Below are 18,965 nucleotides of genomic sequence, written 5' to 3'. Positions count from 1 at the left end.
CAGAGCCCCCACGCTTCTTTATGACTAACAAAAATATATATGAAAATTATCAGGAAAAAGGGGGCGAGAAGAGAAGACGAGAGAAGTTATCCCTGTAGGATTCTAAAGGAGTGGAAGATGGCAGATGGTGGTAGAGTTGCTGTGAAGTACTGACAGGTGTCAAGTGGCAAGCCTTGTCCAACTACGGAGGGAAAGTTGGTGGATGTCATCGATTCAGGGGCAATATCGATTATGTCACAAGCAAGGCGAAAGAGTAGAAGGATACGGAGAAAGAAGATAACTATTCAGCTGTACATGGCTAGTGGTCCTATATAGAACAGACACCCTCTTAAGGTAGGATCCCTAGGAAGAAGAGCAAAACACCAATCATAATCCTATACGCAAGAATAGAAGCTTTAACGACAGTAAAAAAGCGAAGAGAGAAATTGGGGAAAGGGAAATAGACAAGAAGAGCCAGTCGTTAGAATCCATCTTTAGTTTCCTTCCAAAAAGTCAGTCCGCCGTAATCACAAACGCTGTCCATCCACATAATCGACGTCAGACACTGCTTCACCCCTTCCCATGTCGATAGTCCCTTCATCCGCAGCGTCTGGTCAAACCGAGCTGCAAACCAATCACTATCGGCCCCCATGCCCCTGGACGCTATACCTCCCATCACAATAATCCACAGATATATACAGGATACCCTCTCCTCTTCCTCAGAGCCAAGCCTGTCCTGGCCCTCTCGTCCATACTCCCATGGCCATTGACCGGACTCAGCTGCCCAGCCGCTCCCTTCGTCGCCATCGACGGTGATCAGGGCGTTGACCAGTTGTGCAACAAGCCTCTTGAATGGTCGATTGGCCGCTGGCAATGGGAAGATGACTAGCATGCTGTATACCATGGCGGCAAGGCGGCAAGCTTCATACAGCCTGTAGGTAGCGATGTAGTCGTCCGGAAATTCGTAGGAAGCAGGTAGAGAGACGAGGTTATACTGGATGTAGTTACGGCGGTCGGCAATGACGGAGAGTTCAAGGTTGGGTAGAAGACCTTGGGTTTGTAGGTCGACAACGATGTTATATTCTCGCATGTTCTGAAGGATGACTTGGAGGTTGGGCGGAATGGGAGAGAGTGGGTTAGTAGGAATAGAATTGTGCATGGGACGTGTGCTGAGGAGGTAGTGTAGAGTTGTGGTGGTGGTAGATGATGAATTCGTAGAAGCTGTGGAGGAAGAGTGTGAGTTTCCGTTTCTGCAGTTAATGGGAGTTGGGTTGAGAGAAGGCCAGTTTGGCGTTTGCCCCATGGCCGTCTCCTTGAAAATAGGCACGAATGGCAGACGGGGTTTAGCCAGATACTTCGTCGAAAGCATTATGCCGGATCTAGGAGAAGGTATTAGTATAGGAGAGACAAACACACCTGACATCAAGATGGGGGGGGGGAACATACGTAGATAACGTCTCTGCCAAACCGGGCATCTTTATTGACTTGAGCCCTCCCCTCGTCTCAATGATAGCCATAAGCCCCTTGATATGATGGTCATTCAACGACAGTCCACCATAAACATCCAACCATTGCAAGTTCCTCAAGGGTGCCTTTGGAGACGGGTCAGATACCGTCCAACCCGAATAATCAATTCGGTTAAATGCCATGCACAAAACGGCGAGAACTACCTCGTCCGAAAATGCCTGTGCTGGGTCCTTCATCATCATGTTCAACTGCTTGATCGTCTCTGTTTCGCATACAATCTGTTCCAGTTTCTCTGCTCTCGTCTGAGGCGCAACCTGAACACTATCAAGTCGTCTGCGTGTTTGCATATGACCCGCGGCACCATACAGGAAAGCCGTGAACAGCGCTGGGTTAGCCATGGCACGAGGAAGCCATACTCCAGCTGCAGCTTCACGGCCCCAGCGCTGACCTTCGGCCCCTAATACTAGGCCCGGCCAGAGATCAAAAGCAGCATAGCGCATGAGCTTGCTTATAGCCCCCTCATCCAATATTGAAGGGCATATCTGCTTAGGATTCTCTAGCCAGTGTATGATTTGGTTGAATGGACGGTTAACGGTGTTATTTCTGCCCATGTCGGAGTGGATTGGGTCCGACGCCCGGATGTGCGGTGCTATTGCGCGACAGCCTGTAGAAGAAGAATCCTCAGAGTCACTGCTTTCTTCTCCTGGGAGATCAATAGTTTTGTCATTGGCCTGGGCATTGAGTTGTGAAGTATCATCCATGTCTCCGTCGGCGTCCGGGCCCATGTCCCCTTCACAGCCTGCGCCGGCATTTCCACGAGTTTCGTTGATCGCAGGCTCCTCCGTCTCTGTAGTGGGTGCGGTGGCGACCATATCTATGGCCCTATGCACACTCATACCCATCCCTATTCTATTACTCGACGGATCCTCCTCCTTAACGCCCGCCGACCACGCTTTGAATGCCTGTCCACGGCGTCGAGACGCTGCGACTGTCTTTCCTGTATCGGCCGCAGAATACTGTCGTACTGCCAGGCCGGAGCCATTTTCATCCCCATTGACGTTTATACTTGCAGGCGGTCCCCCAGAGCTCGCGTCCCCGGCCCGTACTGCTCGATGCTGCCTCCATATATACTTACTAGCATGTGAACGGATCAACGTCCTGTTCTCTAGCTTCTGGTCTTCCGATATAGGATTCACAGTGACAAAGTGGAAGACATCTCCGTTCTTATTGCCAGACCCTTCTTTTCCAACAGCACCAGCCGCTGCCGCAGCACGGCGTTCCGCAAGTTTCGACTTCTTCGTCTTGGGAGGCATGACAGACAGCGGGGAATTTGGATGGTGATGTGTGTTAAAATCAGCCAGTTGCGGAGCTATACGATCAAAAATCGAAGTTCTTTTCATCAATTGCTAATTCTTTATGTTCGTCATTGTAATGGTATAAATGAATGAGTTACCTTTCTTTCCCACGGAGCAAGCTATTCTTGAGATATCGTATTCTTCTTTCGAGTGTTCACGGTATGAGCCAAGCCAAGGATAGATTCAAGACCAGCAAAGAACATGGTATCCGCATATCATTGCTCGCATGTAGCTATTCTTTTCTTCGGGACCTCGTCACTTTGTCTTGGGAATGTGTAACGAGGGTGTCTTCTTCTTTTTTATTAACCCGATGCTGTCTGTTGTTCCCAGTCCTGCCAGTCCAGAGGGGACGGGTCTGGGCTGCTTAAAGGGAAAAAAAAAGAGAAAAGCTGAGGGAGGACTGAAAAAGAAAAGGCCAACGGATTAACCCAAAATGCGCCCCAGCAGCCTGCCCAGGTTGCACTTGAGGGCGTTAGTTCATAATACCTCTTCCTGTAGTTTCGACAATGGAGGGTAATGTTAACCTCTGCGGTCAAGGGGGGCGGGAAGTAGTTTAAAGTTGAGAGGGAGAGCCAGCAGACAAGCAGTGAGCAGCCCCCGAGTTGCTGCCATCCAGACGGAACAACGAAGAACAGCAACCAACAAGCGGCCAGCTGCACGGCCATCTCTCGCCAAGCTCTAGATCTCCATCCTGACCAGGAATAGTGTGAAGGCACAGTGCCTAGTGGACACAAAAAGCAAATATAGACATTCAGACTCTTGCTTATCCCCCAAAATATTTGGATACTTTATTTTTCTTTTTGGTGTTTTTTTTTTTTGCCCTCTTCCGAATCGGCCAGGACGGACAAATGGCGAGCTAAATGATGAAGGTTGGTGCGGCAACTGTAGACGCTCAGGGCGATAATCTATTTCAGCCAGCCAAAGATAGTAAAAGGGGAGCGGCAGGGAAGCAGACCAGCGAACGCCCACGAAGAAGAGCCAAGCGACAATGTCAAACGGGCGTTCGTCCATTCGAGTCTGTGATCAAGGTGTCCATAGCGGTTTTCTGGTGTGCCTCGTCTGGTGTGTGCGTTGCTTCGCTCGGCTGCAAATCTTCCTCTCTTGCTCCACAGCCGTTTCATGGATCTCGAAGCGGCCCACCATAGTATATATATATGTATATACAGAGTACACAATGACAGGATAGAGAGTGGGAGGAAAATCCCACAGGGGGAGACAGAACCTTTCTCCACTATGTTGACTGCGTTCAATCGTGAGGCACTTGGGCAATGGGGGAGTCTTTTCCTTCGAGATGCGCAAATATTCTCTGTAGATAGACTATACCAAAAGGGCCATACTCCACGCCTTCTCGTTCTCGGCTTTTCCTTCCGGACCCTCTTAGTGTTATGGTGAAAAATGATATCCAAACCTTCATTAATCCAGGAGAAAACGAGCCAGAGTTGGTCGAATCGGATAGTTCCAGTCAGCGAAACCCTCGCCAGAGCGAAACCTTGCCGCATCCAAAGATCCCTGAATTGACAAACGGGGTTTGCGATCAGACGCATCAACTTCTGTCTCCGTGGATCTGACAGCTGTACTCTGTAGGCGTTTTTTCTAGCTGTCTACCTGGCTTAGTCGAATCCTTTCTCCTAAAATGCATATGCATGCCTGTACGATGTACTTCCTCATAGTGTAGTCTCACCATCTGCATTCGCTGCCACTCTGTATGTGCCGCAGAGGGACCGGAAAAGTCCATGATTGGTTCCTCCGGCTGGGGGTTGTGAATACACAGAATATTTATCCATCCTTGCCTTCTGCATGTTGTCGATCCGCTGCGCTTCTCAAAGCCAATGTACATCCCAGATTCAGATCCCAGGCGGTCGGAGGCTTGGATGCATGGAGGACGAAGCACACCGGATGTCAGGCGTGGCGTAATGGAAGATGTCGCAGTTCTTCGTTGTCATGTCGCATGCAACGCAGCAACCCTCGTCCAGATGCGCGTGTACATAGTAGTTGTTAACTACTTAGATATTGTAGTGGCTGTTGAAGAGCTGACGTTTGGTTAGATGTCGCTGATACAAACGGTGGAAGTTGTCCGTTAAATAACTAACAATGGCTCCCCCAGGCCAAACCATACATAGTACAGTTGTATGACGCCACTAGATAGATAACACTTACATATTCCACACAAAGCTGCTCCTGGATATATTCTGTACTAAGTCAGTGCTAAGGGAGAACGACGGTCAAGAATCCGAAGAGACCAGCAAGGCCAAGCAGGCAAAATCTACGGAGTATCCGGGCCGCCAAAACCGATTGGAAGTCTAGCATTCCTCTGGAAGAGTACCTGGAGACCCCTAAAAATATTGCCTTCCGACCTGTAACCTGTGGCTCAAAGTAAATTCGAGAGAGTCGAACTCTACGTGTCCGCAACCCAAGATGTTTACCTTAGTGTTGTTAGGCTATTAAACATGCACTAAGAGGGCAAAAGGCTGTTCAAACTCTTGTTAAATTAGTTGTTTGGAGATGAGGGCTTAGTTAAATGCTTCTGATAGCCTAACGCCATAGATGAAAATGCTAAGTCTTTATGAGTGTTAAGGAGTACAGTTTATCCCACACTTTGCAGACCGGATCTAGTTTCCTCACGTCTTCGGTGTTGATAGTGCTATCCTCGCCTCCTTTTAGCAAGCCAACAGAAGGATACTGTTTCCAGCCTGGGCCAGCATGCGGGTTCTTCACAAAATCTGCCCATAACTTCTGTAGCCATAGCATGTTCGCTTCTTTGGGATTACGAAGCACCTGGGTACCGAACACATAGGCAATATCAGAAGTATGGTAGACACCTAGCTCTGGATACTCTGGGTGCCGTGCAGCATAGTCGTTAAACAGATATTGCCAGACAGGCGCCTTGAGCGCCGTTGAAGTAAGGTTCGCAACAAAGCCAGCAGGGCAGCGGAACGTCGAGTCCGTTACAATTTGTGAGATTATTTGCTTTCCCGTTGATAGGCCTGCTGCTGCAGTGGAGTTTGGTACGTATAGTTTCGTTATCGCCGCCGCTATCTCAGGGGGAAACGATAAGCTTGCGATGAAGGCTGTGACATTTGCCCCTTTGCCATAAGAGAAGGTTGACCCGTCATCAAGCGTCGAGCCTATGAGAATTGGTACCTTGGATGCCTTGCCTGCAGCATATGCCTTGGCTGGTGATTCGAGTACCGTGACATTATCCATGTTAGGTGTTTGGAATGGTAACCCCGTTTTCAACAGTATCTCTCGCAGAGTATCTACGCTCGCGGCGAGAACGCAACGTAAGATGGCTGTATCTGAAGCATCTGTGCAGTTGAGATGTTGAATCAAGCTTGTCCACGATGAGAATTCGCCGTTGGGAGGCCCTGGAGGAAGTTCAAACAGCGAGGAACCCGATTGAAGAATGGCCGCTCGAAAGGGGAGTCCAGGAGGAGCAGTGTTGATAAGGTGGCCTACAGATACTGCGCCAGCGGATTGACCAGCGATGGTTACTACGGAACCTGTTAATAATTGCAAAAGGAAGGCAGATATTTCGCAAGATCATACCTTTGTTTGGATCGCCGCCAAAAACATGAATGTTTCTTTTGACCCAGTCAAGAGCCAGTCTCTGATCAAGTATCCCAAGATTCCGCTGGTTCAAAGGCAGCTGCGGTGACCGAGGGAATCCAAACACTATATACTATGGGTCAACCTACGCCCTTTCGTGGCATATATGTGTAGTATCCATACTCACGGTTCGTCCGATAGTTTGCAGTAACCACAATGATATCTTGATTTGCAGCAAGGCTTGAACCGTCGTAGAACGGATATGAACTAGCGCCAAATCTATATCCGCCGCCATATATCCAGAATAATATCGGCTTATGCTCGTAATCACCACTAGGCCGGTAGACGTTTAAATATAGGCAGTCCTCACTTTCTCCCGGAGCCGGAGGTGTGTTAAACAGCGCCTTCTGAAACTGGCTGCCAGAGGTCTTGTTGCCAAAATCTTGAATGCAAGCGGGGGGGCTTCCGGTAGTGTATCTAGGCGTTGGCCATGGTAGTGGAAGTTCAGGAGGTGAGAATCTAAGGTCTCCGACTGGTGGCCGGGCAAATGGAATACCGAGGAACTTCTGCACTGCCTTGGAGCCAGGAAGTCGGCCGTCTCTACCGATAATAACACCGGAATCAATGGTCACTGCCGGGCCAGTATCGTCATAATCATAGTTGTTGAGGCGCTCACGAGATGAAGATATCGTAGCTGGTACAAAAGCAGCACAAAGTGCAATTGTTTTTAGTAGGGAACTCATAGCTACTGAAATCACAAGAGTTATAATGATTCAATCGGGACGAGCACCTTGAGAGTCCCCATCTCATCCTTATATTGGGTATCATGGCGATGCTAAGTGGGAAAGATGTCCAGCTTAGCCGGCATATACATCGCCGATCGGTGATGAAACAAGAGACACTAACTCCTACACCAACCTGATGAGGTTTGATGTACCGCTGAGGATGCTTGGGTATATAGGTTTGAATGTGGCGGAGCAGGGTGAGAAGGATCAAGGTCAACCTCCAGCCGCATCTACCATACTCTACGCCAGAGATGTGGAGAATAGAGACTGGGCAACAGGAGGATTAGATGTAATTTTTCTCCTAGATATTGAAGATATACACGAACTCCAGTTTCAACATTAGAGGAGCTAACTATAGCCATCAATCAGTGAACATAATACGAAGCAATAGTTTATAGTTAGAAGTTCCAATATATATTGGCTAGCACGTAATATTGGTTCGAGTATGAGAGGAATATACGTTCAGGAGTAGAGGTACAATAGTAAATGACGAAAAGTAGGAAAGGCTGGATAATAAAACACTTCCATTGTAAGTATATTTGCATCGTATACATTGTCTACTCTTTGATGGTATCCGGCATCAAAAAGGCTTGGTCCTTGCTGAATCGTAATCGTCCAAAATACCCTTTTAAAATTTCATAAATAGCACATTTCACAAAAATCAGCGGATCCGGACTGTAAGCTTCAAGGTATTTGGTCATATGGCGTACAATTGATGAATATGAGGATGGGACGGGTGAGCAGGGTACACGTGTGCAAGTTTGATGATAAAATCATTTAGATTTCATCACGGGCTGGGGCCTCTTCTTTTCCAGTGTCGGGAGAGGATGGTGGTTCTGTACCTTCACCTTCTGCCTCCTCCTCCTTCATCTCTAATTCTCCGCTCTTGGAGATCTTCACCTCCTTGATGGGGCGGTCTTGTGCATCCTTGGGGACGTTCTGGATCTTGTCGACGATATCGTACCCTTCAAGTACCTCGCCGAAGACAACATGCATACCGTCTAACCAGCTATTTAATGCATTGTCAGAAAATGTACAAGTTATATTGAATAAAATGTTACGTAACATGCAAACACACCTAGTGATAGCGGTAGTGATGAAGAATTGAGATCCGTTGGTGTTCTTTCCAGCGTTGGCCATGCCTATTGCAGGGTTATCGTTAATATGTAATCCAACTAATGCTCCAAGGGCAGGTAATACATACTGAGAAGGCCGGTCTTGGTGTGGCGTAGTTTGAAGTTCTCATCCTTAAATTTGTCACCATAGATGGACTTTCCACCGGTGCCTAGACTACTGTTAGTAGGAATATATTTATGAACATAGGGAATAGTACTAACCGTCGCCCCTAGTGAAGTCGCCACCTTGAATCATGAAGTCCTTGATAACACGGTGGAAGGTGGACCCTTCATAGCCAAATCCCTTCTCGCCAGTTGCTAAAGCACTATATCATATCTGTCAGTCGTTGACCCTTGATACCAATTGATTGTTGATAGAAGCAAACAGCACATACCGAAAGTTCTCAGCGGTCTATAACACATGTAATCAGCACATATATCCTCCAGAGTGTTGCATATTGGGATGCCAACCCACCTCTGGAACCGTCTTCCCGTACAATCCCATAACAATTCGTCCAAGAGGCTTGCCATCATGCTCAATGTCGAAGTAGACCTGCGTATCACAATTAGTTAGTACCTCTTTGATATTTCTAGACTGACAACGTCACAAGATATGTACCTTGCTAGTAATCTTGGGTCCTTTGGCTTCGACCGTCTGTCCCATAAAGAGGAATAGACCGACGACGGCACAGGCCACAATGGCCAAGATACGCGTCATACCAGCCATGATGTGTGTGAGTCCAGGCAGACAACAAAACCACTTATCCGGCAGGCAGATGGTGATAATGAGAGATATAGACAGCAAAAAGAGAGGAAGAGTGAGAGCGGGAGTGGCTTGCAGGACGAAACGACTTTTGACGTGGCTGCTTTGTTAGGAGGTTGGATCGAGTCGGAGCAGGTGATTAGTTAGTAATGATCGACAGACTCAGTAACGTAATCCACAAGCGAGTCGAGTCGGCCACCAAATTCAAACGCGTAATCTTCTTAACTAATTAACAACTTCTATACGTGACTATATCACTAATTTATAATAAAAAATCAAGAAACTCTATAGAAATAGAGGGAAAGATTGAACTTATAATTACTACTTTAAAAAATAAGGAAATTACCTCTATTTATAAAGCTATATATTAATTTAATATATTAAAATTAATCCTTATAGATTAATTTAAAGGCTATCCTTTATATATAAATTTATATATAAACTTATATAAATTAATAAATATTAAAGAGGAAATACTTATTTAATAGATTCTAGATCTAGATAAATAAGAATTATTACTCTTTATAAATGCTACAAAGTGCTACAAAGGGTCTTCAGCCTATATTAACTAGAAGTATACTTGGGTGAGAATCACTCAAGGGCTCTTTATAGATAGTTAGGTCGAAGTATTATTAGAGATATATCTAAATAGAGATACTCTAGTATCTAACTTTAAGGTAATAGCTCTAAGTCTAGCTTACTCCTATAGGTATAAGTTCCTTATTATAGTTAAAGTAGTACTCTAATTAATTAGATATAAGGCTTATTAAGGGGATATTAGATAGATAAAGGAAGTATATTTATATTAATTAGTACTATAAAGCTATAACTTGCTATAAAGTTACTATAAAGGGTTTTTAGCCTATATAACTAGAAGTATACTTAAGTAAGAATCACTTAAGGGCTCTTTATAGATAGTTAGGTCGAAGTATTATTAGAGATATATCTAAACGGAGATATTCTAGTATCTAACTTTAAGGTAATAGCTCTAAGTCTAATTTACTTCTATAGGTATAAGTTCCTTTTTATAATTAAAGTAGTACTCTAGTTAATTAGATATAAGGCTTATTAAGGGGATATTAAATAGAAGTAATAATTATAGAAAGAACTAGATAAAGAACTAGAACGATTAATAATCGCTACTAAAATTATTCGTTTAGGAGTGCGATTGCTTAATTAAAGTAGGCGATAAGTACCCTTATATATATAAGCTATATTAAGTCTCTTATTCTATATTACTCTAGGTTCTATTAGTGAGCACATATGGTCGAACACAGCCAATTTCTGGTCGATTGAGGCCAAAAGCGACTCAAATTAAAGCTCTTATCAAGCTTATTCTGATCACCAACTTTCAGAATCAAATACCAACTAGTAGTAGAGAAATAGCGCAAGCAAAAAGCGCATTCTACTAGAAAATTCTGCATCCAACTTTTGATTTTCCTTACCAAGCCTTACCCCTTTTAATCACCTGACTTTCTACCTTACCCCCTTTTTACTTCTAATCTTAACTTAACTTATCTCTATCCTTATCTAATCCTTAAACCTTGACTTATTAACCATAAAATTAAAAAAAAAAGAAATACTAAATCAGCAAAATACCTAATAGCCTAGCTGAGCTATTAAGTCCCTATAAGATAACCTTCTAATAGAAATTTAGTACTAGAAAGAGATATACCTTTATATACTTATATAGAGAATATTAAGCTTTCTAAACTAGATATTTAGAAGAAGGATTATCCAAAAGGCTAACTAAGAAGATATCTAAAAGAGATAGAGTAAGTCTAATATAATACCTTTTATCTCTTTTAAATACCCCTATTAGCTTAGCTAGAGGCCTCTATAACACTAAAAGGACACTAAAATCAGGACCGGAAGGTGGGGACCTCTACCCTTGTATACAAAAGCAGTTATTTTAGAATCCTAATTCTCTACTAAAAAGAAAAGTGGAATAGTTTATTACTTCTACCTAAAAAGTATTAGCTTTTTTTCCTGGGTTTTTCTTAGAAAAAATAGAACCTAGTACTATCTACGCCTTCTCTCTCTATCTAATAGAATATATACCTAGTTAAGGAACCTCTAAGTTAGACTCTAGAAGTCTAAGGTAGAGATTACTATCTAGAATATATTTTATAGATTTTTAAATAGGTTTCCCTATAAAAAATCTACTAGTTTAGTAGTTCTCTTTAAAAACTACTACTAGAATATACTTCTCTAGGAAAGAAAGCTATATACTCTATTTCCTTAAGAGATATATCTAGTTAAACCCCCCTATTATCTAATACTTCTCTATCTCGAAGTTCTAGATAAACTTTCTTCTTAAAGGAAGATTAAAACCTTTCCGATACCTAATCTAGGCTACTTAAGCTAGTATTAGAAGAAAGGCTACTAGGGAATAGCGTAGTAGCCTTTAAAGAAGGATAAGAGATAAGCTCCCTTAACCCCTAAAGAACAAAACTAAAACCCTTTTTAGGTACTTAGTACCCCTAATCGAAGCTAAACTCCTAAGGCTATAAATCCTAAGGAAAAGGAAAAGACCTATAAAGGTCTAGGGAAGAGAACTCTAGAAAACTCCCCTACTAAAGTAAGAAATTAGGAAAAGGTATATAAGACTAGTCAATCTCTTTTTCTTAATAGAGTAGAAGGTCTATTAATAAATACTACCTATAATCTAGATACTATTCTAAAACTTCTAGAGTTAGAAATAGGAGTAGAGAAAGACCTAATAGCTCTAGAAATACTAGAGAATTAAAAAGGCCAAATTTAATAGCTTATTAAATATAAGTAAAAGAAGGCCCCTACTCCTAAGACCTCCCTATAAGTTCTAGAAGAAAGAATCTTCAATCTAGAGAAGAAGGAGACTAATTAAGAGTCGCAAAAATAAGCTACTAAAGAACAAACCGTTACTAGCTAAGCCTTAGTAGTAAAAAATAGGGAAAGAACTACTAATACCCCTAAAAATCAACAAAATATCTCTAATACTAGAGGAAATATAGGTTCTAACCAAGAAGAATAAGAGACCTCTAGTAGATTATCTAGAAAGCTATTTATTAAAGCTTAAGACCTCAATCTCGAAGGACTAAAAGGACTAAACATTCGAGATAAAATTAATTAAGCCTTTAAAGAAGCCGAAAAACTTATAAAACTAGTTCTAGTAGCGGTCTCTAAGTCCTATAAGGGGAAAGATATCCTACTTACTATAATACCCTCTTTCTCGACTAGCTATCTATTAGAAAGACAAAATATCTGGCAGAAGGTTCTAATTACTTATAAGAATAAACCGTTACTAGCTGGGCCTTAGTAGTAAAAAATAGGGAAAGAACTACTAATACCCCTAAAAATCAACAAAATATCTCTAATACTAGAGGAAATATAGGTTCTAACCAAGAAGAACAAGAGACCTCTAGTAGATTATCTAGAAAGCTATTTATTAAAGCTCAAGACCTTAATCTCGAAGGACTAAAAGGACTAGAGATTCGAGATAAAATTAATTAAGCCTTTAAAGAAGCCGAAAAACTTACAAAACTAGTTCTAGCAGCGGTCTCTAAGTCCTATAAGGGGAAAGATATCCTACTTACTACAATGCCCTCTTTCTCGGCTAGCTATCTATTAGAAAGACAAAATATCTGGCAGAAGGTTCTAATTACTTACTACCTAACGCTAAAAGAAAAGATAGAGGCTAGAAGGGATAAAAAATAGAGCTATTTAGTAATCCACGGAGTTCAAGTTCAACCCTTTAAAGGGGAGGAAGGCCTAAAAAGCCTCAAAAAGGAGATAGAAACCTTTAACGAAGATCTAAAGGATCTTCTACTAAAAGAACTAGTCTGGCTATCAAACCCTAGCCAACTAGAAACTAAAGCTAGAGGATCTATCCTTCTATTTCTAAGACATAAGATAGAACCTAGACCTATCTTAATAGCTAGAAACTAGAGGACTACTAAAAGATATAGACTAGATAAGACAAAATCTAATCAAATTAGATATAGTCTATAATACCGTAGATACTAAGAATACGGTTACCTAGTATCTAGATATCTAAAGCCGGCTAAATGTGGTCTATGTGCCGATAACTACGAAACTAACTACTACTTCTGCCTAATTTACTATCTAATAGGAACTTAATGCGCCTATACTAAGCTAAAATGCGCCCTATGCGAGGAAAAATATAAAGTAGATAGTAAAGAATACCTATTCTATAGGGAGAAAGGCGCAAGACCCCCTAAAGAAACGAATAAGGGCCAGAATCTAGAAAAAAGATAAGAATCTAATACCTCTAAAGGAAGACAGATTCTAAAAGTAGTAGAGATCCCGCTAGTATTAATCTAGAAAAACTTAGAATATTAGTTAAATAGATCAAAACTAAACTAATACTCTATTTAAAATAAGCTTTCTTTAAAATAATGTAGCTAGAAAGAATATATCTATATATATCTGCTTAGATATAGCCTATAATAAAAAAATTAACTTTATTCTATTTTAAGAACTCTAGATTAGTCCAGATAACCAATATACTATAGCTTATCTAGCCTACTATTACTTCCTACCTAAAAATAAAGGGTATAGATCTAGAGTAGCTATATTTAGCCGAAAACTATCTAGATTTTAAGTAAATCTAAGGCTAGATATAGTAAATAGTCTAGATCTATTAGTTATAGATATTATAGACTCTAAGAAAGAACTAGAGACTATCCAACTTATTAATATCTATAATAAATCCCCTCTAGAAGGTAATAGTAGAGAAAGAACTATAGAAAGGGAACTAATAAATATTAACCCTTTTAAAAACTATATTATAGGAGGAGATATAAATACCTATTACCTATTATAGAATTCTAATATATCGACCCCTATAAGAGCTTCTACTCTAGTATATTAGCTAGAAAAGAATAATATTAGGATAATAAATAAAGAAGATAGACCTACGTGCTTAAAATCGATAAATAATCCCTCTATTATCGATCTAATAGAGTTATCTAAATCACTTCTAGAAAAACTATTTAACTAGTAGATAGAAGACTCTCTAGAATTAGGATTAGACTATAAGGTTATCTATTTTAGTATAGAAACTAATAGCTCTTTTCTATTAGAAAATCCAATATATTCTAACCAACTAAATCTATAAGAGGTAGACTAGGATAAAGTTCTAAAAGAAATAGAATATAATCAAGAAAAAGAGGCCTATACCTCTATATTTAAAGAACAAAAGGATAAATACTTAAATATAGAATTAGAAAAAGAGGCTTAACGATTAGAAAGCCTAATTACTATATCTATAGAGAGTACTATTCTAAAAAAAAGAATATTAGAAAGATCTAAACCCTAGTAGACTAAAGAGCTAAAAGAACTTCGAAAAAAGATAAAGAAAGTAGATACTAGATATAGAGAAGGTCTAGCTAATTTAAAACGCTATAAAGAGGCTAGAAATACCTACTTTAACGAAGTTAAAAGAGCTAAATAAGAGAACTAGAATAACTTCCTAGAAGAGGTAAAGGGAAAAGATATCTTTCTAGCTCTTAACTATACTAAGAAAAGAAGGCTAGAGAAACTCCCTATTCTAAATTATAAGAATAGAGAGAATTAAGATATTAAAGCTACCTTCTTTAAAGAAAAATACTAAGCCTTTATAGAGATACTCTTTAAAAAACCTCCTAATAGCTTAAGACTTAACTACCTAGACTATTAAGAAAGAGACTAGGAATAGCTAATATTAGCTAGAGAAGAACTAGAAAACGCTATTTTTACTAGTTCTCCTAGAAAAGCCCTAGGACCTAATAAAATACCCTTTCTAATAATTTAAAAAACTTACCCTATACTAAAAGAAAGACTATTTAAGCTTTATTAAATACTTCTAGAAAATAGCTATTATCTAGAACGATAGAGACAAGCTATAGGGGTAATTCTTCTAAAACCTAATAGAGATTCTACTATCCCTAAATCCTATAGGGTAATCTCTCTATTAAACTGCCTAGGAAAGGTTCTAGAAAAGATAATAGCTACTAGGCTAAGCTATCTATCCTCTAAATAAGATTAACTATTAGAATTACTATACTTTAATCAACTAGGGGGAAGAAAGTAACTCTCTATAATAGATGCCGCTATAAGTCTAACGTATAATATTTAATTAGCTAAAAAGAATAAGCTAGTAACCTTAGCTCTATTTATTAATATTAAGGGAGCCTTTAATTACGTCTCCTTAAATCAATTAATAAAGATCTACTAAAGACTAAATCTTCTAAAATCTCTAATTCTTTAGATATCGTCTTTTATAACTAAAAGAACTATTTAACTAGCTTTTAATAGAGAATCCTAAGCTAAAAGAGATATAGAAATAGATATACTACAAGGCTTATCTATATCCCCTATTCTATTTATAATTTATATTAAAGAATTATTTAATAATCATAAAAAGCTTAGAGATATTAGACTACCTAGCTATACTAATAATATTGGACTAATTACTAGCTCAAAATTGAAACTAGAAAACTCTAGAAGGCTAAAAGAAGCCCTAAAAGTTATACTAGAGAGGTAAGAAGAGCTTCTAATCCAAATAGATATAGAAAAAACGGAATTTATCTATTTCTATAAGAATATAGACGAGGAATAAGACTCTATATCTATTAAAATAGAAGATTAGGAGCTAAAACTAAAGCCGAAAAAGATAGTTAGGTAGCTAGAGGTATTCTTTAATAATAACCTAACCTTTAAAAAGTACGTAGAGATAAAACTATAAGCTACTAAAAAGGTCTTAAATTAAATATTAAGGCTATTAAATACTAAAAGAGGCCTATCTTTCTAAGTAATAAGGTAACTATATATAGCGTATATAACCTCTATAATAGACTATAGAGTCCCTATATAGTGGAGAGGTTAGAGAGATCTATTAGAGAAATATCAAACTCTACAAAATAAGGCCCTAAGAAGAATTCTAGGAGCCTTTAAAACCTCCCTAATATACGCTATAGAAATAGAAGCCTCTATCCCGCTAATAAAGGTTAGATTAGATAGAATATATCGAAACTATGCCTATAGGATAATTAAGCTATAAGATAATTATCCTATTAGAGCTAGAGTATTAAAATCCTATCTACCTAAAAGGGATCTAGGAATAGATCTAGATTAGAATAAATTCTACGACTAGTCGGAGCTAGAATATATAGAAGGATAAAAGAGGAAGCTAGAACCCTCTTAGCTATTTAGAATTATTTCTAAACTAGTGGAAATTCTATTAAATTCTAGAATAGAAATACTTAACTAGACTTAGATTATACTATAGGTTCAAAATCTAGATAATCTTATAGATTTTAAAATTAACCCCTCTAGTAAAGAAGAAATAAAAAAGTAATATCTAGATACTTTAAAAAAGGCCTTAAAGAATAGAGATAGCCTTATCTACTATTCTAACGGATCTAAACTAGAGAATAGGAAACTAGGAGTAGAAGTCTATAACTTTAGAATATCTAAATATTACTCCTAGAATCTAGGCTCTAATCTAGAAGTCTTTAACGTAGAGCTCTTTACTATATAATAGGCCTTTATAATAGGCCTAAAAATAATAAAATAAAAGGAATCTAGAATAGACTCTCTCTTTATCTACTCTTCTAATAAAGAATTCTAGCTATTCGTAGATAGCCAGGTAGCTATTAAAAGGCTCTATAAATCAGCTCTAGAGCTAGGAGAAATATATATTCCGAAAATTAGGAGAATAGCCCAAGAACTAAAGGGAAAGGGTTATAAAATTAAAATAGCGTAGGTCCCGGCCCATCTAAATATTCTAGAAAATAAGAGAGTAGATCTTGCCGCGAAACTAGGGGCTAGAGCTAGTAGAACCTTAGATTCTAAGAAATATACCTCTCTAGTAAATATTAAGAGACGTATTAAGGAACTAGCTCTAGAAGAATAGAACTAAAGCCTAGAGGTAAAGAAAGAAAGAAACCTAGGAAAAGACTATCTATACTTTTAAACTACCCCTAAATAGCAAGCTTCTAAAGACCAATGGCCTAAGGGCCTATAGGCAACTAGATACTAACTAAAACTAGGCTATAGATACTTTAGATTCTACCTTAGAAGGCTTCCTAACTATAATAGCCAAGTCTATTAATCCTATCTAGGAAATTAAAAAGAGAATTCTAGTTATCTACTTCTTATATGCCCGGCGTATAAAGAAGCTAGAAATAGAATTAAAAAGTAGAAGAAAATTCAGACTTAGAATCTAAAGTCTATCTTCTAAACTACTAAAGGAAAAGAATGGCTCCTAAGTTTTTTAAAAGAAATAAAAATAGCTACTAGAAAGTAGTTATTAGGCGAAATATAGAGCTATCTAATAGCTCTAAATATATTTTCTTTATTTTTATTTATTTCCTATTTTAATATTCTTTCTTTCACTCTCTTTATTTCTTATTTTACTTAAACCCGATCTCTAATATCTCTCCTATTATAACTATTAACTCTCTATAAAAGAGGTTAATTAATATATTTAAATTATTTATCTATAATAGATAATAGGATAAGGCCCTTAATATTGAAATCCAGCTATAGATAGCTAATATAGACTAGTTTAGATAGTGAACTCCTTATAGTCTTTGACTGCATAGGAGTATAATGAAGAATAATAATAATAATAATAATAAATATAGATATATTAAGTATTATATCGCCGTAATACTCGAAGATATTAGTAATAGTACTAAATATCTAGTTATAGAGGAGAGTATTAGAGCTAGTCTAGTCTTTAGTCCTCTTAGGCGTTTTAAGTATAAATAATATTTTATTCTTAAGTATTATTATATCTAGTAGGTTAGAAGAGGTTTAGTCGTTATAATATTAGTAGAGGGAGGAAGATAAGCTACGTTATATAAGGAGAGAGGGACTACTATAGTTTAAGTTTAAGATAGAGAGCTAAATTAGTAGTTAGGCTTAATCGAACTAGAGATAGAAAAAGTTATTACTCTCTAGATAAGATATTACCTTATAAAATAAGTTAGATTAAGTTGGGTTCAGTCTTATTATTATATTAATAGTATAGTAGTAGCTATTAATCGGCGGTTACTATAGATAATATAATAATATTTTATTTTCTATATTATAAGAATAAAGGATAGAGAGTATAGATATTAATATTCTCTATCTCTCTATTATATATAGAAGAAGTATATTATTCTATAGTAAAGTAATATATATTTTTTTAGAATATTTATTTTAAAAAAAGAAATCTTATAAATAAATAAATAACTATATTTAGATAATAAAGTAAATATAAATTATATATAACTTTTCCTTTACTTAAGATACTATATATATTTAATAAATATTTATATTTATTATTCTATACTTATTTCTATAATATAGATTTATCCTTTTATATACCCTTTAGTAGTATAGATCCTTCTACTAATAACTCTTAAAGTTTATAAATATTACCCGTTACTTTGCCTTTCTACCTTTCTTTATATAGAAGGTAAAATAAATTTATATAATATCTAATAGATACCTCTACTCTATAGGAGCCCTTTCGGATATAGTAGAAGTTAATAAAATATAGTATACTTTAAAGTAGTAGTAAATATAACTCTATTATATTATAGGATATAAGTAAAAGAGGGTCTAATATTTAGAAATAGTTCTTCTAAGTCGTATAAGTATTAGATAGAGGTCCCTATATTATTTACTTATAGTATAATATAGAGCTTATATACCCCTCTATTATAAAAGGCTTAACGAGTATAATAGATAAATATCTATTAATAAAGCGTTATCTTAATATTAGTAAAAGCTATAAATTATATCTAATTATAGTATCGAATAAACTAAAAATAAGCTAATTAGTAGGCGTAAGTTTAACCCTTTCTTATTAAGCTATTATATAACTAGAGTAATACCTAGAGTTAGAGCTTAAAATTAACTAACGACCTATTATTAGATTATAAGTTTTATATATTAGATTAATATATATTTATCTAGT

General features: G+C 38.0%; 3 protein-coding genes across 3 annotated transcripts; all 3 read right to left on the bottom strand.

Annotated features, from left to right (window-relative positions):
- Window positions 1–460: 460 nt before the first annotated feature.
- MCYG_06132 (conserved hypothetical protein) lies at window positions 461–2,759 on the bottom strand (the record flags this gene model as incomplete). The annotated part of the gene is made up of 3 exons (XM_002844122.1): window positions 461–1,358; window positions 1,426–2,470; window positions 2,582–2,759. The coding sequence occupies 3 exons, from the start codon at window positions 2,757–2,759 to the stop codon at window positions 461–463; spliced, it is 2,121 nt and encodes a 706-aa protein (XP_002844168.1).
- Window positions 2,760–5,354: 2,595 nt separating this feature from the next.
- MCYG_06131 (PnbA) lies at window positions 5,355–7,090 on the bottom strand (the record flags this gene model as incomplete). The annotated part of the gene is made up of 3 exons (XM_002844121.1): window positions 5,355–6,292; window positions 6,348–6,473; window positions 6,535–7,090. 3 exons carry the CDS (start codon window positions 7,088–7,090, stop codon window positions 5,355–5,357), a joined length of 1,620 nt encoding a protein of 539 aa, XP_002844167.1.
- Window positions 7,091–7,909: 819 nt separating this feature from the next.
- On the bottom strand, window positions 7,910–8,974 carry MCYG_06130 (peptidyl-prolyl cis-trans isomerase B; the record flags this gene model as incomplete). The annotated part of the gene is made up of 7 exons (XM_002844120.1): window positions 7,910–8,141; window positions 8,211–8,274; window positions 8,337–8,417; window positions 8,470–8,573; window positions 8,634–8,659; window positions 8,723–8,800; window positions 8,867–8,974. 7 exons carry the CDS (start codon window positions 8,972–8,974, stop codon window positions 7,910–7,912), a joined length of 693 nt encoding a protein of 230 aa, XP_002844166.1.
- Window positions 8,975–18,965: the final 9,991 nt, after the last annotated feature.

This window comes from Microsporum canis, genomic scaffold, assembly GCF_000151145.1.
Source record: "Microsporum canis CBS 113480 supercont1.6 genomic scaffold, whole genome shotgun sequence".
NCBI classification, from domain to species: domain Eukaryota; kingdom Fungi; phylum Ascomycota; class Eurotiomycetes; order Onygenales; family Arthrodermataceae; genus Microsporum; species Microsporum canis.
The sequence above is the reverse complement of the archived record's forward strand: the minus strand, read 5'-3'. Positions and strand labels throughout refer to the sequence as shown.